The sequence below is a fragment of the Tinamus guttatus genome, unplaced genomic scaffold (assembly GCF_059628265.1).
Source record: "Tinamus guttatus ecotype Peru unplaced genomic scaffold, ASM5962826v1 Tinamus_guttatus_pri_ptg000172l, whole genome shotgun sequence".
NCBI classification, from domain to species: Eukaryota; Metazoa; Chordata; class Aves; order Tinamiformes; family Tinamidae; genus Tinamus; species Tinamus guttatus.
Window position 1 is genome coordinate 663,014 of NW_028288706.1, and position 21,656 is coordinate 684,669.

Sequence of the window (21,656 nt, forward strand, 5' to 3'; positions counted from 1 at the left end):
CCAGAATCACCCCGTGCTGCCCTGCCGTGTCCTTGTGCGGCTCCCGGGTTATTTTCTTTTTCCCAAGCTGCTGCGGAACGAGAAAGGCCTCATCTTGCCAGATTTTGCAGCCACTGTTTAGAAATCTGTGGGAAAGCGGCGAAACCGATGTGAGCAGGGCAGCGTCGCGTCCCAGCTGCTCGCGGCCCTTCTGGCTTCCCAAAGGCAGCCCGGGAAAGGTGGGCTGGGAACGGGGGGCTAAGAGAAGGGAGGTCCAGAGGTGCCTCCTTGCTACCACCTGTGGCCCTGGGCTCTGGAGCAAAGCGGGGTCTGGCACATGGGCCTCGGGGCTCCTTGCGGGCTCTCCTGTGCTAGCTCTTCCCTCCCTGGTGCAAAGCTGGGGACCTGAGAGGCTCCCTGCAACTTTCCCTACAATTGGATTGATTTTTTTTTTTTTGGGGGGGGGGAGCGGAGGGGAAGGATATATAAAATTCATCAGAGCCTAAGCAGCCTCTGGCAGGATGGGTGAGCGTAAAGGTCTCTTCTCCGTGAATGTGTAACCAGAGCAGCTGCGTTGCCCAACCACATGGACCGTGCAGGCTGCAGCTCCCCCCCGAGAGCCCCTCTGCAGAGGGAGAAAGAGGAGAGGGCCGTGGACGAAGATTTGGGAATGGGCAGGGTTTAACACGGGAAACCCGGGACTTTGCAAGCAGGAGCAAAGGCTCAAACGGAGCTGGAGGCCTCCGTGGTGGCGGGAGCGCCGTGCTCCCACCTCACAGCGCTTCCCTGCTGTCCCTTCTCCCCTCTTCTGCGGGAGAGCCCCTGGGATTGGAGAAATTGGGGTGTTTCTGTTGCTCTGTGATAGCTGCACCTGCAGCCAGGGCCATTGCTATTTTCCCGTGCCTGCTCCCCAGCTCTCGCCCCGTGATTGCTGGTGCTCGTCACAGGGTGTGGGGTGACCTCTACATGTCCACAGCTCTGCATCAAAGCACGGTCTACATCGCTCGAGTGAATTCCTCTTGCTCTCTTACTGCAGAAGAAATAAAATGCAAAAGGGCCTGAAGTGGCTGCATTTCTCCTGGTGGCTCTCTGTGGTGATCTGCAATAATCTCTGTGCCTTCTTGCTGGGTGCTCTTGGCTTCTTCGAGGGCAGCCTGTGCTTGGGGAAGTGGAAGCCTGACCTTGGCTTTCCCGGTGGCCCTGGAGCCCTCTTCTCCTGCCCAGCTTGCTTTGCTCTTTGACTTTGTGGATCCCCGGCTTTTCTGTGGGCCAAGGACAGAGGACAAGGAAGGGGGCTTCTTTCCTGGGAGGTGCTTCGGGGTGCCCGTGGCTCTGGCAGCCCTTTGGGTGTCGTTATGTGCGCGAGGGCAGCGGTGGAGCAAGGGGAGTGCAGAGGGGAGGGAAGGGGCGAGTGCTAGGGAAGGGCAGGAGTTGCCTCTCTGTTGGCCTGATTCAACCAGGATGTAACTTTCCTTTTTCTTGTTTCAGAGGTAGGGGACAGCGCAGTCTGCAGCCTCAAAGAGGCTTGAAGGCGCTGACTGTTTCCCGGAGCAGCCTGCGGAGCTGGAGTCCCTGCTTCTGCCAATGTTACAGACCACCAAAGAGAGGGGAATCCCCAGGGAGGCCCTGCCTGCTGCCAGCCTGGCACCATGGACTGCTGCTGTTTCCCTGAACATGCTCTGAGCTCCTGAGCAGAGCCTCCTGCTGCTCTGGATCCCAGTGTGGCTGCTTGGGCACTGCAGGACACGTCTGCGTTGGGCACGAGCATGACGGAACGCAAATGAGAGGCGGCCTGTGCGCACAGCGGGATCTGCAGCGCTCCCAGTCTGGAAACAAGAGGAGGCAGCTGCTCTTTGCTCACTGCCTAAGCAGCCCCTGGAAGTAGCAGCCTGCAAAGCAGCAGTGAGTGAGTCAGCCGTCCTGGTCCTTGGTGTACACACAATATTCTCTTCCTTATCACAGCAAAAGGGGGAACAGTTGATGTTCACATCCGAGGGAGCGGCAGCCCTCACCTGAAATGATGGGACCTGGCTGCCTTGGCCGATTGCGTTTACAAATGTTTTGTAGTCACGCAAAGAGTTTTTAACAACAGCAACTTCTAGAGGAGCTCAAAAGTGTTTTCTGAGTGGACTTGGAGTATACTTTCCTTCCTCCAGCAACCCATCTGCTGCTTGCCAGAGGAGAAGCAGGACCCCATCGTCTGAGGCCTGCTCTGGCCCAGCTCTCCTTCTCTATCCATCACTGATGCACTGACAGCAGCGGGGGATTGATACCTGGTTTGGGACATTGGGTAGGACAGAGCTTGTTCCTGCACTCTGTGTCCCTGTGTCTTGGCCAGACTTTCCGTTCCTGGGCAATCCCTGGGAAGCTCCTGCTGGAGGGATGTGTTTCCTGGCCATCCCAATTGCTTCCTATCCCAACAATCCTCCTTCCCACCCTGCGCCTTGGTGTGTGGCGGAGCCTTGTCACTGCTCAGAGCTCGTCCTGGTCCCCTGCGCAGCCACAGCTGCCACCAGTGGCTGGGGGACCAAGCAGTAGCGGAGCAGGAGCACCGTGGGCAAGGGTGGCCGCTGCCTGCGGCGTGTAGTGTCCCCGGCTCTTTGCCGCCAGCCACGTGGCCAGCCGGGATGTAGGGAAGGGCCAGCAGGGCGCGGGCAGCCATGGGCCGCCTGGACGAGCACGCCAAGAAGAGGATCGTGGAGCTGCGCAAAGCCGGGCTGAGCTTCCGCAAGATCAAGAAGGTCCTGGAGCTGGACAACATCCGCGTGACGCCGCAGGCCGTCTACCTCTTCCTCAAGAGGAAGAGCGTGGAGCCGCCGTGGGCGGCCGCGGCGCAGCAGGGTGCGGGGGCCGGCCCTGCCGCCTGGCAGGCCCCGCAGCTCTGGCCCGGGCTGGAGGGCAGCGAGGCCGGGCACGAGGCCACGGCTGCCGTACGTGGCCAGTGGCCCTGTCCCTGCGAGGGCCGCGCTGGCGACGAGGGCATCAGGATCGTGAGTGTCACCTCGCTCTGCAAGGACGGCGGGCGCTTCGGGCAGCCGGTGCCCGCGGGAACGCTGTCCGGCGGCCAGGCGGCCCCCGGGAACAGTAAGGCCTGGGTTTCCACCCCCTGTTCCTGCCTCTCGGGTGGTGCTGGCGTTTTTTGCCTGACAGTGGGAAAAACACCGCTCTGCCCCAGCTTCCCAGTCCCAGGTGGATGGCGGGGGCTTCTCCAGCACTATCCAGCCGTGCCTGGCAGGCTGAGGAAGTTGGTCTCAGAGCATCGGGGGTGGTGCAGGGGCCAGGCTGTGCCTTGGAAGCTCCCTCCCTTGGGCCTGCACTGCGCCAGGAGGCCAGGAGCTCTGCGTCCTGCATGGGCGGAGCTTGGAAGGGCAGTGGTGGATGGAAAGCTCCCCTCCTGAGGCCTTTCTGTCCACGTCCCTTGCAGGTGAGGAGGGTGTAGTGAGCGGCCCGAGCGCCCAGGGGAGCTGCACAGCCCTCCTGCCGCCAGCCGCCCCCCTGCAGCCGCTGCCCGGCCGAGGGAGGCTCCTCGGGTCCCCTGCCAGGAACCCTGCCCTCATTGTCAAGAAGAAGATCGTGGATAGGGCTATTCTCCTCCAGAAAAAGGTACAGGGCAAGGGGGCTTGGAGGGGCTGGAGGGTGCCACGACCCAGCGCTGTGCGTAACTCACATGAGACACTGCTCACATCGCTGCTGCTGGGACCCCGGGAAGCACTGGGGGACAGCAGATGACACCCACGTGCAGGGAGAGGTGTGTGGATGTCCTGCATGGTGGGCATCGTCCCTGCTGCTGCCTCACCTGGGCCACGCTCCCCATAGGGACAGGCCCAGCACAGGTGCCGCACGGCCGTCCTGGCCAAGCACACACCTCACTCCTTGGATTCAAAGCCTCTTTTAAACTATGTGCACAGCGGGTACGTCGGGGCCTCCTGAAATACATGGCAAACGTATGCTAGTTACACCCTTAAGAAATGCTTAAAATTAAGCACTTTGTCAGGTCACTGGGGAAGTTTCCCCATTGCCCCTGTTCAAGGCAGTTGGCTGAAGACTTCGGGGTGCAGTTGCTGCTTGTTTTTTGGAAAGGAGCAGCACAAGTGATGTGAGTGTTTCTATGAGCATTTGGCCTCCTGCTCCTCCAGAACATCTCATGGACATTCCCATTACAGTTTGGTGTTCAGTGCAGGCCCCCCGACCCCTCGGGGTGGGCTGCACACAGTGTGACACTTGTTGTTCTCCCCGCAGGTCAGCATTCAGAACAGGCAGGGCCTCTCAGGCTCCACGAGTGTCCTGCCTTTCCTGGTGGGAGTGCAGCCGGGCGGCCAGGCCCGGCAGTGCAGCCCGGCTGACCTGGCCACTGCAGGGAGCCACAGCACAGATGTAAGTTACCCGGGGCGCCTGGGCCCAAAACAGAGCCTTGGGGCGTCAGTGTCCTATACAGAGCAGCAGGAGCTCACACTGTCGCTGCTCTGATGTAGCCAACTCCATGGGGCTTCTCCAGAGTGCTCAGGTGTCTGCCAAGAGCCCTTGCCAGCTGCTTGAGGAGCCCCACTGGAAGAAACACTTCCCAGGGGCTCAATACCTACTGTGTGATCTCTCTCAGGAAACAGAGCAGCAAAACCAGTTCTAGGGTTGAGCTTTGCAGGGTGCAATGCAAAAAAATAAACAATAAAAGAGGGGGGAAGGAAGGAGGATGTGCTATTTCTGTCCCTGTGGAAAGCGATCCCAGGCATGCAGCCTCGCTGCCCTCTGCTGCCGTCATGGCTGGGGGCTCACAGCAGTGAGCATGTCCCCAGAGCCAAGGCAAGGAGGCTGAGCGGGCAGGAAAAGCTGATGGGAGCCCGGAGGGATCTAAAAGTCTGCAGCAAGGCCAGTGCTGCCGCTTTGCCTCCTGTGTTGTTACTGAAGCACTGAATAAATCCTTTAGCTAGTGCTCCACTGAAGGAGCAATCGATAAGTTTTGACCTTCCCATCTCACCTGCCTCTCACTGTTTCCAGGTGAAGGATGCCAGCACTCAGACTGTCCTGCTGAACGTCGCGGGTGCTGGAAGCCAGAACGTCGGGTGGGGGGGCCCCGCGCTGCCCCCCGCTCCCAGCTCGCACGCCGTTGCCGAGAAGCTGGACGCCCTCCACAGCGAGATGCAGAAGCTGAGCCGGGCCGTGCACGCGGTGCTGGAGAGGCAGTGCCGCCTGGAGCGGCAGCAGGAGCAGCAGCAGCGGCTGCAGCAGGAGGTGCTGGTGACGCTGCAGCAGCTGAGCTGCACCGTGAGCCCCGGCGCCGTGCGCGGGGAGCAGCCCTGTGTCCCCTTCAGCGGCGGGGCCGAGCCCTCGCCCCCCGTGCCCAGCTTCAGCCAGTTCAAGATGGAGCTCATCTGACCTCACTGCTGCCCAAGCACGGGCCCGGAGCAGGAGCAGCCCCGAGTACCGCTGCACGGGGGTAAAAGCCAGGAAGCACAGCGGGCTCTAACGCTCCCGAAGCTGCGTCGGCCGCCTCGGGATTACGCCTGGCCACTGGCAGAGCAGAGTCCCTGCTGTGTCACGTCATGCTCTGCTTCAGCTTTGTCACCTAAAAGGAGCTGCCAGGCCTAGGAGGGAGGGCAGCAGAAAGCTGAGGCCTCCCTTCTGCCCGTGCCAGCTGCTGCCGGAGCTGGCCCGTCGCTGACGGACCCCAGCAGCTCAGGCAGGGCAGCTACAGTCGCAGCTCAACAAGGAGGGGTGCAGCAGGCAGGCAGGTGCCCCACAACACGAGGCTGTCACAGGAGTCACCATTGCAACAGGGAGTCGCACGACTGCTCTGTACCCTCCCCTGCAGAGCCCTGTGCAGTAAAAACCTGCACACATGGTGGGTCAGGAAAGTGTGGGATCTAATTCTCTGTTTTACCCGCACGTCCCCCCATCAGCACCGGGATGGATAGATTCAAGGCTGTTCCAGCTGCCATCATGCACTGAGGTGCTCAGGGTGGGCAGCCTATGAAGTGAGACCACCACTTTGTACACCAAAGACATCACTGGAGGCATCAGCCTCTGCACGGTCAGGGATAAGGCTCACTTGTGTAGGAAACAGTTTCTTCAGCCATGCAGCGCCCACCCAGGTCACATTCCCTGCTCCCCAATTCCGAGCAAATCGGGAGTTTGGCACTAGCCTCTGCTCCTGCTCAGTGTCCGGCCAGAGTACAGGCTGCAGGCAGAGTCTCACAGGACCGTGTGTTTCAAGGGATGTGAACAGAACGGATGCTGACATGAGTCAGGTATTTGTGTCTCCTCAAACCTTCTCTTCTATACTTGGCCAGGATCTCATCCTGCATGAATGAGAAGGGCTCCGGGGAGCTGATGCATCTTCACTGCAGCAGCAGAGTCCAGAGTGACAGTAACTGGACTTGCCTTTGAGGGGAAAGGACCGGCAGGTCCAGCAGCAAACCTCGAGGAGATGAACTCATCCTTCCTCTGCATCAGTTGAGGATGATGCCACCACGATGCTTTTCTTTCTTTCTTGGTACCTCACCGAGCATAAACTCTGCCTAGAACAAGCCCCCAGCCTTTTTCTTTGGACTCCTTTCATTGGAGGTCAAAAATAAAAGGGTAAAAATAATTCAAGCATTAAAAAAAATATGTGTGTGTGTGTGCATATGTATACATGTATATATAGAGCTGTCCTGTGGGTGTTTTGCAGGTCCTTGCAGCAATCCTGGTGAAGGAGGGTGGTGGACAGCCGGTCTGCCCGTCCCACAGGCGATGGAGCTGCCGCTGCAGCAGCGCCCGGCAGCGCTAGAAATCTGCCGCCATCTCCCTGCGGTCGTTCATCTCGATGTTGGTGTAATGTGGAGGATGTCTAGAAAGCAAGGGGCAGGGAGAGGGCAAGATTAGTTGCTTTGCTTGGTCATACAGGGCAGCAAGACTCCTGTCTCCTCCTCTGGGTTCTAGAGGCAGAGGTGCTGAAGTCACAGCCACTCGGCACATCTCAGGTTTGTATTAAAATGAACAGGGCTGAACATAGAGTTTAGTAAAGTCTATAAACATCTAGGGGAAAAGATGGGGCAGAACACTTAGCATCAGCTTGTACTTACATACATACATGAACTTAACAGCATCTTGCTTTCTGAAGGAGATGCCCTGACTTACAGCATTTTAAACATTCCTTTAAAAATACGTGCTGAGATTTTGCTATTCTGCAGATCAGTTTTAAGAACCTTAAGTCTGTGGCTTCCCTGAACCACTGTGGCAGCAAGAGGTGTGAGGGGCACTGCAGATGGGCAGGCAGAGACAATTTCTTACCTTCTGATGAGGTGAAATGCCAGGCCAATCAACAAGAGCGCAAGCAGGAGAGATCCCACCACAAACAGGGCAATTTCCCAGCCCTGGAAGGAGGCTGAGGGTGGAAAAATAGAGACAGAAAGTTGTGCTCATGATCTTTGCAAGCCTATAGTGCCTTCGAGAGGTCGGCTTCTCCCAGCCTCCTCTGCAGAGCCCCCTTCCACCACCCTGGAGAATATCCATCCTGCAGCAACTTTGCGTTTGCTCTAGCCCAGCTTGGGTGCCAACTGGTCCCTCAAGGCAGGAGGGTTTTCTCTGGTAACAACTCTCTAACCCCGCCGGGCCGCAGCCCCGCTTGCTGTGCTGGCCGCAGAGGAGCAGAGCGCCATGTTAGCTCTGCCTCCTACTCACAGCCACCTGGCGACATCCGAGGTACGTTCCTCCAGGTGCTGCACTCAGCGCTGCTCCTCAGCACCCGGCCTTCCACGGAAAGGGGCTGCGGGCTGGCCAGGAGGCCCCGGTGCCAGGCCATGATGTCCCGCTGCTGCTCCGGCTGCCGGGCCCACACCTGGCCGGACACCTGCACCAGGCCGTCCACGCACGTCGCGTTCAGCTCTGCGGAGAAGTGACACAGGGTCCCCATTAAGAAGCTGAAGCCTCCTGCTTCTGAAATCACCCACGGTGGACGGCGCTTCATTCCCTCCAGAATATGTAGCTCAAGCACATGCTCAACCCTCCTTTCAATGACAGAATGACCTTGGAGTGCTCCTCCCAACCCTCAGAATACCTTGGGCTACACTCAGAGTGACTTCATAACTTCAAGACTTCTACCCATTGGTCGGAGTTGCTTGAAATTGTTCGAAGGACCAAAAGACTCTTCTGCCAAAGAAACTGCTCAGGAGAGGGAGGCCTGGCAGCTGGTAGGACTGTTCATGTCCTTACACAACCAAGCTAAAAAATAGGCAGCATTTCTTTCTAGCTCTCAAAAGCTGCAGGGCACTAAGACTTTTGGAAGTGATTTTTCTGTTCTAGGTACTTCAGCTAGATATAGGACACTCTAAAGGCATCTGATTTGGGAAGGGGTAAGAAACACCCCCTTCTCTGGAGGCCAGAGGTCTTTAGGGTGTAAAGGACTTCTTGCTTTGCAAGTTTAGATCTGCCTCCCAGGCACCCCAAGGCATCACTTACATGCCCTTCTTGGCAACCTTGCCCTATCCTTGTCCCACATTGTACTGGATAGTTGGCCATAAAGGAAATGGTGGGGAGATCAGATCTGTGATCTCAAACCATTTGGACCATTTTCAGAGGTGTGTCACACTGATATTAGGAGTCCCTTGTAGTCCCTTTTGCTGGCCCGTGCTCTACTAGGCAGCCCCTGCGCTCTCCTTGGTGAAGGTCTGGGCAGGCACCACTGCATGGCCGGCTCACCTCACTCGCGTCATGAGTGTGCAGGGCTCAGAACGAGGAACTGCCTCAGAGGAGGGAACGTGACCCTTCCTGTGGCCTGCCCGGGGCGGCCGCGGATCGGCAGCACTGCAGACTGCGCGCGCCGAGCGGGGCCCTCACCCTGCAGGTAGAGCCGCGAGACGCCGCAGGAGCAGTTCTGCTCCAAGGAATCCAGCAAGACGCTTCCCATGCTCTCCAGCATCCTGCTGCGGTTCAGGGCCCACGCAGAACAATCTACAGGAAGAGGAGAAGTGGTTACTTGAGCGCAGCTCAGGCCTGTGCATAAGCTTCCAGCTCTGCCCTCCTTCCGAAACAGGCGTCCTCATGCTTGGCCTCATGAGCAAAGCTGGCCACAGCCTGGTCACTGCTTGGTGGCAGCCTCCACGTGGAGAAGGGTGCTTGCACGGGAGCCCTCCGGCTGGCTGGGCCTTGTCCCATGGCTCCCTCGGGGTCAGAGCAACCCCTTACAGCCCAAGACTGCGAAAAAAGTGATGAGGTTCCCTGCCTTACTCCAATATTTACAGGGAAGAAGCAGCTGCATCCCAATCTCCTCTACTTTTCTGCAGCTCTCTGGCTCTGGCTCTTCTGGCTCTTCCCTTCTGGCCTTCAGCGGACACACGCAGTAGTTTAACTCCCTCTTTTATATCCCAAAACATCTTCTCCAAAGCTGACCCCAGCGTGGCCCCTGTGGGGGCTGCAGACCCCACTGTGCACCCAGTCGCTGTCGCCAGGGCCTGGACAAGGTCGCACTGCTCGGCTCGTCCTGCTGGACTGGGACAGGATGGTTTGCTGACCATTTCCCTGGCTGTGTGGCTGTTACCATTGCAGACCCCAAAGAGGATATCTGACCGTTGCTGGAAAGCAAAGTGACTTTCCACGTGGCTGGGCAAACATCTCAAGAGCAGGGCTGCATCCCTGCTGAGCAGAGGTGTCTCCAACAAAATACGCTGCCACCTTCATATGAAGAGCATGGGTGAGGCTGCCCACTCAGAGCAGCAGTGTGGTCTCCGTCACACCAACATGTCAGGGTCTACATCAAGCCTCCCTCCTGCCCGCGGCCCCCTTGCACCATGAGAGGACCCTGCAGGCCAGGGGCGGTCACAGCGAGCACAACATTTCCCTCCCGGTGCCCCAGGCCCTTCCCAAGCCATCGCTGCCCACTCTGCTCACCGGGCGTCAGGAAGCACAGGTCGAGGTCCACGCCGAGGGCCTCCTGGGGACAGCTGTTCCGCACGCCGGGTGTCGGCGCCGAGACGGCGAAGTGCAGCGCCGCGCCGCAGCAGGGGCAGCGGCTCAGAGACACGGGCCTGGCCCCAGAGAAACGAGGCAAACCTCAGCAGCGCAGCACGCGGGTTTCCCACATCCCCTCCAGAGCCACAGTCCTTGCCATTCCTGGGGGTGGCAGGGAGTTGGGTTTGGCAAAAGGAAACCTACTCGATTTGCCTGGTTTCTAGAGGAGTAAGAACATGTTACAGTGGCGTACAGCACTTAAAGAGGGTGGCTTTAGTTCAAAGAGGTGATTTTGTTGAAAGGAGAAAATTCCTGGTATTCTCACCTCAGGATTCTCTGCCTTTGCCAAGCAGAGAATCCACCTAGTTATGAAAGGAAAGTCAGGTTTGTTTTTGGTCTGCTGCTCACAAAGACGAGTTTTAAGGAAAAAAAATGAAGTTTGGCAAAGCAGTACTGCAGTTGCTAACTGTGAAGTCTGAATTCCTTCACCTGATGCCACATATCAATATGTACCCCTTGAGGAAGGGGAACAGGCTGCCCAGAGAGGCTGTGGAGGCTCCTTCTCTGGAGAGCTCCAAAACCCGCCTGGATGCCGCCCTGTGCCACGTGCTCTGGGTGTCCCCGCTGGAGCAGGGGTTGGACTGGATGATCTCCAGAGGTCCCTTCCAACCTTAACCACTCTGTGACTCTGTGATTCAATGGGTGATTCTGTGAAGAAGGCAATGGAAGCCAGCAGCACAGTGCCAAGTCTGAATTCCCTATGCTGAAGGAGGGAAATCCTCTTCCATGGCAATATGCTACCCACGGTGCCCACTTCTCCTTTCTTCATCCCACCTGTGGTGAATGTGTTGGGCTTTGCAGGACACCAGACAAGACAGCGAGCTCCACAACGTGCTGTCTGGCAGCTCTGGACATGAAGAACATACAGGCATTTCCCAGGGGAAGTCGCCTCACCTGTCACCCTTGCAGGGCACGACGTAGGATGGTCCCAGGACGTCCAACTGTCCTCCCCCACTGCCAGGTCCACATGTGAAAACCACAGCGTCCACCAGGTTCTCCGCTGTTGCCTTTATGTCGCCAGGAATGAGGCTGGTGTTGTACACGGCAATAGCACCATAACCTTCACTGGCAGCAGGAATGTCCTTGACAGTCGGCTTCATGTCATCTGGAAATGCCAGGGGGATAAAGGGAGTGAACATCTAGAGCTTAGGGCCTTGAGCCCGAAAGGACAAGCTGGTAATAAAGAGTGGATTTCGCCAGAGAACTTGAAGAAACGGCAGGCAAAACAGTGATAGTGATGGACTAGAAGAAGCCACTGCTTGCTGTGAACACAGGTTTCTGGAAGGTCAAGGTTCCTCTAAGATACAGAGTGCTCTTCATGCAACCCAGGCAGAATTTAAGAACAAAAATAAACATTAATGCATGTGCCAAGGAAACACCATCTCATCACCAGGAGGAGGCAGCAGCGTTGCAGGCTGCTGGCCCATCCAGCCTCAGGAGCAAGTAAGATACCAGTGAAGAGCTGAGAGCAGACTCCACTTCTGCTAAAACCCGCCTGGCCATGGGACTGGCGAAGGAGCTCTCAGTCTTCCAGGTCACTCTGCTCTACACCAACAGCTCAGCAAAGCAACTAATCTATGAACCTTAAACCCTTGCTCAGGAGGAACATTCCACCCAGGCCAGAGCCCAGAGCCAGGCCATGAAGGAAAGGACCATCTGCCTGCGAGGCTCCACCATGAGTCTTACCGTGCTTGGGCTCTCCATCTGCTGCAAGCACGAACAGCCCCGTGGCTCCAAAGGTGCCCCACAGTGGGATGCTGGCGGACACTTTGCCCCCCTTCTTGGAGAAGAGGACCAGGCTGTGTCCTTTCAGGCTGGCTCCGGGCTCCCCCTTCAGCTCCACGAAGCAGTAGGGAGCAGTGCCGTTAACGAGGCACAGCTCGTTGATGAGGATGGCAGAGGCGCGAGGAGGCAGAGCTGCGGAGGGGCTGCAGGAGTTCTCTGCGAGCGGCGTCGTCACGGTCACCTGCGGGGAGATGGACAAGCTGCTGCCACCATCACCGTCCCCATTTCTCCAGGTGGAGATACTGCTCCTCACGGTGCTACTCCTTGCTCAAGTCTCCCCAGAGCCTCAGGTAAGACCCACAGGAGGATGTGGTTGGTTCTGACTCACAGCTGTTCCTCACCTCCCACTACCTCATCAAAGGGCTGTCCTAACTGCAGGGTTACAGCCCCCATCGCTGCCTTCCTTTTTTCCGCATTGTTGTCTTCACTTCCGTCTTTGAGACAAAGAGAAATTCTCTTTCCCTGATAACAGGGGCATTTCTACACTCATATCTCGACTCCATACCAACACTTCCTTGGATCCTTTTCCTGGTGCATAAGTCCCTTGGAATGTAACAGTGTGATGGCAGCTTAGTATCTCCTCTATCACAGATCTCTTCTACATCCACAGCACTTTTATGGTCTCTATTTTTCATAAAAATCAACATCAATCAGTCACACCAACATTTAAGATATGTCCTTTACAGCTTCACCTTGCAAGAAGAAGGGTTTCATGGATGTGAACTGTTGTATCACACATCCTGAAACTGGCACCAGGCAAGCAGGGTAAAGAGGTGGCTCTGCATCTGGCCTGGGAAAACCCTAAAGATGAGGGTGCTCTCCCAGAGCAAACTGCCCGGGTCTGGACTGGTGGCATGGGAGCTGCCTTAGGGGCTCTGAACTGTGTGGCACAGGGCATGGAGTTAATATATGACTAAATACAGGAATGAAAGTGGGGCAGGTGATGGCTGGTGGAGAGCAGCAGTGCTGACAGGAGATAGAAATGATTCATCAGAATGCCCTGTTTTTCCCAATAAAGGACATATTGGAAGGCAACGTCACCTTCCCAGGGAATATGGATGGAGAACAGACATCTGCCCTCCACCTACCTGGAAGCTGCTCTGCAGTTTTGCGCTCAGGCTGTTACAGCGGCTCAGAGACTCGTCTTCAGGGCTGTGGGAATCGTCTTCGTACAGGATGCTCTGCCCTGGCAGCAGCACTTGGATCAGGCGGTCTGCCTTTTCCGACGGTCGGGAGGTGTACACCACCGCATCCACCAGCCCGCGCGCCGTCACCGCCGCAGTCGCCTTGTAGGAGGTGGTGTTGCTGTAGTAGAGGGCCACCGCGTCCGCCCCGTTCTGGATGGTGTTTGAGGGCAGCCTGATCATGGGTGCTGGGCTCACAGCACTGCTCCCCACCAGGAAGAACCCCAGCTCATTTGTATGATGCCCGGACAGGTCCAACACCCGGTAGGCCAGGTTATTTTTACCGTTGTAGAGGACCAGCCAGTATCCCTGAAGGTCGAAGCGTCTCCGTCCAGTGTAGAAGAGTTCGATGTACTCTGTGTCTTCTCTTCCTCCTGGGTTGTCTGGGTTTATCTCACTGATGAGTAGCTTGGCCACTTGTGCAGAGGGCTCTTGTGTCCCTTCTGGTATCTCTGATGGGACACCTTAGAAAGCAAAAATGACACGAGCATGGGCCTAAACACAGAGCCCTAGGCAAAGGAAGGGGAGCAAGGAAGTCTTTGCCAGAGTTAGGGAAATGGAGGGAGGAACATCTCTCTTCTGGGTGAGTTAGACCCTCACGTCCACCCTCACATGCACTGTGTCCCCCAACCAGCAAGAATCATGCTTGGTACCTGGAGGTAATTCTGGCGCATTCATGTCCTTGAAGCAGGAGCTTTCTGCTGTGATGTTCTTCCCGTCAAAACTCAAAACTCTGGGGCTCTCTAGGAAGGTTCTGAAGTCTAGCAGCAGGCTGCTCAGCTGGTCTTCTGACCTGCCCGTTAGCAGAGCGCTGAACGCAAGCCCCAGGTCCTGGCAGACTGCCTTGGAATCTGGAAAGGCAAGCAGAGAACTGCCTCAGTTTCACCGCATCCTCATGAAGATACACTTCATCCTGGAAGGGATGAAGAGCAAACCAGCTCATCTCCACCTCTGCTGCCCTCCTGGTCAGAGCCGATTCAGGAGAAGAGCTTAAGCAAATGGCTCATACCACCAGCTCAGTGCTGTGAGCTCTGCAGCATCCTCTGTGCCTGTTCATCCTCAATCCTCCTGGAGGCTTTGTAACCCCAGCAGCAAACAGAGTGGTCCCTTGGAGGAGACTCAACACAGGGAGCTGAACATCACACTGCCGTCAGCTCAGGTTGCACAGATAGGCCTCTCCATGCGTCTGCTCGTGCTCACCACGCCTGCACACGAGTCTAGCAGTGGTGTCACAGGAACACAGCAACCAGTAAGTCCATTTGTGTTTCTGCTGCAACTTGGCTTATTTGGCAGGTCCACAACACTCGATTCAACAGGAACCTTACTCAGAAACCTGTTTGTTGCTACTGCAACTGTGCGTTACCATTGTGGTCATCTCTCCCCAGCCAAGTGGCATCACCTTCTGCAAGGTGATTCGGGGATTAATGAACTAATTTTGGCTTTCTGGAGTCCAGTTTTATTTGGATCCTAAGGTCAGTTAGGCAACTAACTCTTAGTCAAGATGTTGGTCTTGTTGCCACCCCTGCCTGATAGAAAATAGGCTGAAATAGGTGGCAGGGCAGATCAACACTGGTGTATGTTGGGAGAGATGCAGGTGACAGTGCTCTGCAGAACATGTGCAGAACAGCACCACGCCCTGCTTAACACTTGGCTTTTCTGTGATCAGCAGCTTCACACAAATTCATATGAGTTGGGATCTAGACCAGAAGGATGTGATTGCACAGGGTTGAAAACCAGATGTGACTTGGCATTAACTGCCAGCGGGCCCTGGACTGGCCCTCTCCTGCCTTCCTCACCTTTGAAGTAGGCGATGGAGATTCCACAGTCGCAGGACTTGTCGAGGGCTTGGACTAGAGTCATCAGGATCTCCTCTGACCTCAGGAGCCACTCCTGGCAATCTAGGAGAGAAAGAAAACGAGCATTATCCAGCCAGGGAAACTTCAGCCATAGGCTCCAGTTCATTCCTGCATGGATGCAGCTCAACTGTTATTTGCTACTCAGAGGGTCTGAAAAGGCAGACTGAAGAGGTTTAGTCTGGAACAAGTTTCTGGGAAGAAAAATATCCCGTAGAGTTGTCAGCTGTTCCTGTTGCATCCATTTTGGTAACTCCCACACATCTCGACATGGTTCAAGGTAGAACCCCTGGCTTTGGGCACACGCTCTTGTCCTTAGCAAGCTGTGCCTGCAGGAGCAGAGCAAGCCACTAACACCCACCTGCCACAGGGAGGCAGAAGGAGATGGTCTGGCTGAAGTGCCTACTGGGGCAGTCATTGACCTTGCCAGGGGTGGGGCTGCTGAGGACGAAGGAGGTAGAATCCCTGGTCACAGAGCAGCAGTTGCATTGGCTCATGGACACGTCACCCGGCCGGCGCCTGAAAGAGACACACGGGAAAACGAGAAATGAGAGGAAAGCCAGAGAATGGGGTGCTCTTCACCTGCAAGTTATATCTACTCGCGCTAGAGGATGAAACTGTACACGTAAGATCTTCTCCCCTCACAAGATCTGGAGAGATACCCCCTTCTCCCCAGTATCTTGCTGTGTAAAATATGAGCCCAAAAGCTCTCTAGCCCGCAAGAGAAGGGCACAGGCTCCACAGCACCCTTTCTATTCTAGTAAGTCACCTGCTACTTTCCTCTCAGCTTCCTTGCTATCCATATCTGTCTCCATAGAGTGGCCACAACACAAGGCTTTTGACTGAAGACAGGCAACTCAGTACAGAGATGCTTGTGCTCATGCTGAGATGATGCGGGGGGACCAGCGAGGTGCAGCTAGAGAACACAGAAAGGGAGCATCTGAGGATGAAAGGTTTGGGCAGGAGCCCTCAACTTGACAGCAATGACCTCAGAAAAAAAGACACCTTATGGCAGAAATGTGGATTTTGTTCCACCAAGAGCAGGAAGATGAGAAAATGAAAGGAATAGGAGTGTGCTGTGTTGGTGACCCTAGCACGGAATTAAACGATGCTCTTTTCCTGACTCAGTTAACTCTGATGAGGTCTTAGATGTTCTCGGGCTCATCCTGAAAGGATGATCTGCAGCTGTGGAGCCAGGACACTGGTATTTAATTGATCAGTTACACACAGATCAAGTCTGAAAGCCACGGACAAGAGCTTTCCCAGATTTTTTTTCCTTATTATCTTGTTCTACACACCCAACATCATGTCCATGTGCATTGCATCTCACTGCCTCTGCCCCTCCACTTGTACCACTGTTTTTCAGCCGTTCTGTTTGTCCTCTAATTTTCCAGTGAGTAAAACCTGCCTAAAATGTGAAAGAAATAGTTTTCATGTCCCACAAAAATTTGACATTACCAATGTATCTTTCAACCCACATGGGGGCAAACATTTGCTCTTCAAAAACCAGGAAGAAAGTGGCTCAATCTAAAATGGCAAGTAACCCAACTTCAAGTCCTTGGTCAGAGCAGGGATTTCAGCCTGGATCAGGTGAGCATCATCACCATCAGAGATACCAAGCTCCCTCCCCTCTCCCTCATTTTGACCTGGAATTCCATCCATCCATCCATCATAGAGCAGTGAAGGCCAAACTGGAGGTGTGTCATACGGCACTACAGACCTCACGGCTGCGAGGAGCTCTCCTCTCCAAGGGGACCTAAACCTCTTCACAGTCAAAACCTCTTTTTGGAAGGGTAAAGACATGATTTAAAGACTCCAGTAGGCAAGGCTGACTCCAGCAGCCAGATTCTCTTCCCAGCCCTATCCAACAAGAAGCCCCTCACCATGTTTTTTCGTAGGCAGGTCTGCCCGGGGTCAGGGTCTCCAGCAGCTCGGGGTCTGGTCCCTCATTGCTCGTGTATACAAAGGCATCCACCAGGCCGGTCGTCGGCAGTGATTTCCCCAGGAGGAAGCGGCTGCTGGTGCCTCTGTAGAGGGCGATGGCACTGGCACCATCCCTGAGGATGGGGCTGCTGGCGTTTGGTGGGAACGGCAGATCCACTGCACGCCAGGAAACAAAAGGAAAAATGGCAGTATGTAAGAAATGCACAACCAATACCCAGCTGGTTATTGCAGGAACCCAGCATCCCGTAGGGCCTAGAGAGCAGGATGCGCTAACCCGGAGAAGCGCCGGTGGTCACGGATCTTGCAAGGCCTGCAGGGCTGGATTTCTCCCTTCGAGTTCAAGGTCGCGGGCTGGGAAGGGGCCGGAGGGGAAGTCTGAGCAGAGTTTGTTCTGCTATTTGGGTTCTCCTAACAGAGAAGCTGATTCATGGGAAACTGCAGAGTGCTCATGTGCTGTTCATGCTAGGGTCAGTTTTTAATATCTAAAAGAAATCTGCAAAATGAACTAAGTTTGAAAGTAGTGGTTGCTCTAATAGGGCCACCAAGATATTTAAGAACTTTCATTTTATTTTAGCATTTAACTAGCAATACCTGGTTTTCACAAACACATACTCTGCACAAAGGCCCAAGATATCAGGAGAATTTGGTGCTTTTCCAGTTTCCTGAGCTTCTCTCCTTGCATATGCTTTACATGCTCCTTTCCTGACACCCGGCAGGAAGTGCTGAGGCCATCACAGAGCAGCAGACTGCTGAAGTTTCAATAATCCTCCCTTGTCTAAAGGACTCCAGGGAATAAACATAAAAGCAGGAATCGTAGGAGAAGGCCAAGGGGTGCAGAAAAGGGAGGGCCACCTGTGAAGTGCCACCAGCAAGGACCTGCAGGCTAACGGACAGCCCGGTGCGTTGGGCACTGAGGTACCCCTGCGCCCTGCCCAGCTGAAATCTGCCCAGGGGGGCACTTTTTCCTTATTCCACTGAAGGATTTTACACCAGCAGAAATCAGGGCAGGACTTTTGCCCTAGTGCTCTTACAGTTTTAAATCCAAAGCTATTTTAAGAGCTCCTGGCCCAAATTGACGATAATTCAAGGGTCAGCTTTTCACAGAGTGCTTAGTGTGGCAACACTATGAAAGCAGCCTTTTTAGATGACTAAAATGTAACCCAGTATCACTTTATTTTCTTTTTTTAGAAAAATCTGGACTACCCTTCTGCAGAAAAGAGCTTATCAGTATGCGTGACACGTCTTGAGAAAGCCCCAGTGGAAGAAAAGCCAAAGCATATCGAGCATCACCTTCTTGCTTGAATGAGCCTGGAGGGACAGTTCAACCTCATCGCTAGAATTGGGAGTTCAGCCCTTGGCCTGCGAGCTCGTCGTGCTCTCGGAGCACTTTCGTTGAACCCCGGTAGCCTTCTGCCTGCGGAGGGGGAAGAGGGACCAGCCATGGGCCTTAGTCTTTACCAAATTTATGGCCCCCAATCTCAAGTCAGGGCCATGTAGGAAAAACCTCTGCTTGAAGCACGGCAAAGATGAGGACCAGCCCCAGAGAAGAGTTTAGACAACAAATTCAGTGTCTGTCAAGGAGAAGCAAGGCTTCAATTTAAAAGTGCTCCAACTCTATGTTCTTCTGGCGGCATCCATCTGAGCTTTGTTCTGGTTTTGTTTAGCAACCCAACTACTGATTTGGAAACAACAATTTTATATATGCGTTTAATTGCAACATGGGAACCAGATTTTTAAGAGATGACAAGCCCTGACTCAGAGCTCATGATTCAGGCAGTTGCACAAGAGAGCTGCAGAGTCAGTGTCTCCAGCTGCCAAATTCTTCTTCTGAGGTGCCCAAAAGAACAAGACAGCCCATCTTCATCTGACAACTCAGATGAAATTTGGAAAGCTGGAGAGGAGTTTAGATCGCAGTTTCAAACGACTGATACAAGTGTGATCTTCTGCATTTGAAGGTAACCCAGTGAAAGAAAAGCCCCTGTGCTTTTGTGAGAGTGCAGTGAATATTCACATGGACTTCCTTCTCAACAGTGACTGTACACAGATGTCCAGGGAAGATCAGGAGAAGCATACATAACATTTCCCCCTAATGTTTTCTCAGTATCAGTCTTTAGTTTGGAAAGTTTATAAGCTGGATATACTTTTGTCTATTTAGCAAACTTATGGGACTTTCTTCGATGAGCCTTCCCAGTTTCCCTGTGAGCCCATGCAAACTTCTGACCTTCCATAAGGTCACCCTGGAGCTCTGCAGGGGCTCTACCATCACTGTGGGAAAAAACTGCCTCAATTTGTTTGTCCTGAAACTACCTCCTTCCATCTCTGTTTGAGGACCCTCAGCTCTTGCGCCAGAAGAGACCCTGAACAAGTGATCCCTGTCCATTTTCTTCAGACTATTCACATTTCTGGGACCTCTGTCATGGCCCTGCTAAACTTTTCCCCTTGTAGGCTGAAGAGTTCTAGCATGCTAAGCTGTTCCAGACTGCCGAACATCCTTGCTGACCTTCTCCAACTTTTTTCAGCTCTCATATATCCTTTTTGAGACTAAAGTATTATACCAGATAAGATACAATTCAAGATACAGGCAGATCATGGATTTATGCAGTGGCATTGGGATGGCCTCCATTTCATTTTCTTTTCCTAACAATTTCTGATATTTAATCTTCTTTTTGTAATTCCTTCTCCAATTTTGTATTTTTTTTCCTCCGTCACTGAGTACTCAGCTCACATTTGTACTGATCTATCACAATGCCAAACAGGCAAAGGACAGCATTTCCCAGCCCCAAACTTGCCCAATGTCTCCCACAGCTCTTAGATGACCATCAGGACACAGTCCTTACCTGGAGTTTGGTTTTGTGCTGGACCAATTAGAAGTAGCCCATCCGGTGAGGTTTTGCCACAAATGTCCATGGCAAAATAAATCTCTTTGGTCTGTCCATCGACTAGCACCAGAACCACATCCCTCACCATGGCGGAATGGGGACCCTGGAGCTCTATGTACTCAAAGTCCTCAGAAGAAGAGACAGTGTGGACCTCACTGATCAGGACAGTGGATGCATTCAGCTGAGAAGTCAGGATGCAGTGGTTGTCTTTGCCTGGGCTGGGCATGGCCACCTGGAAGATCCATTGAGAATCGGCCCCGCGGCATCTTTCAATTGACTCATCCAAGGTCCTGAATGTGAAGTCCTCCAGGAAAGCATCTCTACCAGGGGTCAGAACACTGACCAGTGTATCTGCTCTGTCTGTCTTCTTAATCTTATGGACCAAGGCATCCACCAGACCGTCGCTTGTAACGCTCATGCCTTCCTTGTAATTCCCCTTCCCATAGTACAGAGCAATAGCATCAGGGCCATTCTGGATGGTGTTCTTAGGAATGACCATAGCAGGGTTTAAGGAAGAGGAGCCAATGAGGAAGAACCCTTGGCTGTTAGTGACTTTGCCCTGGAGGTTCAACACCTTGTAGGCTTGGTTTCCATTGCCGTTGTAGAATACCAGATAGTAGCCATCTAAGTGAGCAGTTCGACCACTGGTGTGATAGAGTTCCACAAATTCAGAAGTGTCCTCTCCGGGGCTGTCAGCATTAACTTCATTAATCAAAAGCGTGTGCTCAGTTTTCTGGTCTCTAGGGTTTTTTATAAGATTCTGAGCAGCAACTTTGTGAAACCAGATGCAAGCAAGTGCCATCAACCCAACCAGCCTGGAAGCTCCCATGACGAAGGCTGGAACTCCAGTGTCCCTTTCCCAGCCACGATGCAGCATGGAAAGAAGATGCTACCACTTGGTCATTGCAAGGTGGCAACACGAGGCCTCACAACTGGCTGCCGACTGGGGTAGGCCAGATGTGCGAAGCAAAGCAGCAATCCCACAAAAATCAGACAGAAAAAGGAGTGGTTTGAGCAAGGGATTTCCTGGCTGAGCTCTTTCCTTTGAAGGTGGAAGAATAAAAAAGGGAAAAGGGAAAAAGGAGAAAAAGAGAAAAAGGAAAAGAGGAAAAAAAGTGTGTGGGGGGGGGAGAGAAAAAAAGAGAAAATATAAGACCAAAAGGCGAAAAAAAAAGCACAAAAACACACCAGTGCAAGTTAATGGCTTTGGAGCCCCAGTACATGTGGGCATCTCTAACTTTTCTTGCTTTGCTTCTTTATGGATTTACCAAGATGCTTAACCACCTTCAGCTACTGAAATAGACAGCTGGGGACTGCGAGATAGACTGAACATGAGGAAGCTGCCTAATGCCAAAGTGAGCCACAGTGATCCCACGAAAGCATGGACCCTGGTGGGAGGGTCACAGAGAGCCAGTCTGCCCCCAAACACCTTCCCCTCTTCTCCACAGCCCTTAACTTCACCCGCTGTCATGCCCAGGAGCCTGGGAAGCCCTCACTTTCCCAGGACTGCTCCTCACATCTGCTCTCTTTTCTGCCAGATGTTCAGGATCAGGAATGTCCCCTGTCCTTTTCAGTTATGGCTCTTCCCCAGCATCACTATCAATACACTCCTCTGGGCAGCTCTTCTCCCCGCTCAGCCTCCAAAGACAGAATCCACACTGGCTTCTCCTCCCTCACAAACCCATCCTATTCCCACATTCTCTCCCCATTTCAGTTAGAAGGAGGGATAAGGAGTGAGGAATACACGGGGAAGGCTGCTGTCCAAGGGTGGTGCAGGACAGCACTGAAACCACAAGAGATCAGGAAAAAAAAAGGGTAAATAAATTTTCCAGGCATTGGGCAAGGTCATACGGCAGCCAGGGATTTCCCGGCACAGCTCAGCACACGGGTAAGTTTTGCTGTACAGACTGGCCTGATCAGGATGTAGACACAGGCATGTGCTGCTTTTGGAAGTGGCTCTGGAGAGCAAAAGGAGTCTCCTTCCGAGGAGCTCGAAACCACGCGGGAGGCCCCTGATGCAGCCGGGGGCAGCTGGAGCCGCCAGGACCAGG

The 21,656-nt window shown here is 54.0% G+C and overlaps 2 protein-coding genes across 2 annotated transcripts; one reads left to right on the plus strand and one right to left on the minus strand.

The window, feature by feature from the left end:
- Window positions 1-2,639: 2,639 nt before the first annotated feature.
- On the plus strand, window positions 2,640-5,360 carry LOC148594963 (uncharacterized). Its single transcript, XM_088523058.1, has 4 exons — window positions 2,640-3,063; window positions 3,404-3,582; window positions 4,219-4,353; window positions 4,972-5,360. The coding sequence occupies exons 1-4, from the start codon at window positions 2,640-2,642 to the stop codon at window positions 5,347-5,349; spliced, it is 1,116 nt and encodes a 371-aa protein (XP_088379184.1). The 3' UTR covers window positions 5,350-5,360.
- Window positions 5,361-6,695: 1,335 nt separating this feature from the next.
- Window positions 6,696-20,451, minus strand: LOC104578724 (uncharacterized). The gene is made up of 13 exons (XM_088523002.1): window positions 19,564-20,451; window positions 16,666-16,882; window positions 15,144-15,301; window positions 14,726-14,827; window positions 13,583-13,780; window positions 12,834-13,393; window positions 11,647-11,926; window positions 10,855-11,065; window positions 9,841-9,977; window positions 8,791-8,904; window positions 7,636-7,839; window positions 7,246-7,339; window positions 6,696-6,802 (listed from the first exon to the last, which is right to left on the minus strand). Exons 1-13 carry the CDS (start codon window positions 20,432-20,434, stop codon window positions 6,739-6,741), a joined length of 3,210 nt encoding a protein of 1,069 aa, XP_088379128.1. The 5' UTR covers window positions 20,435-20,451; the 3' UTR covers window positions 6,696-6,738.
- Window positions 20,452-21,656: the final 1,205 nt, after the last annotated feature.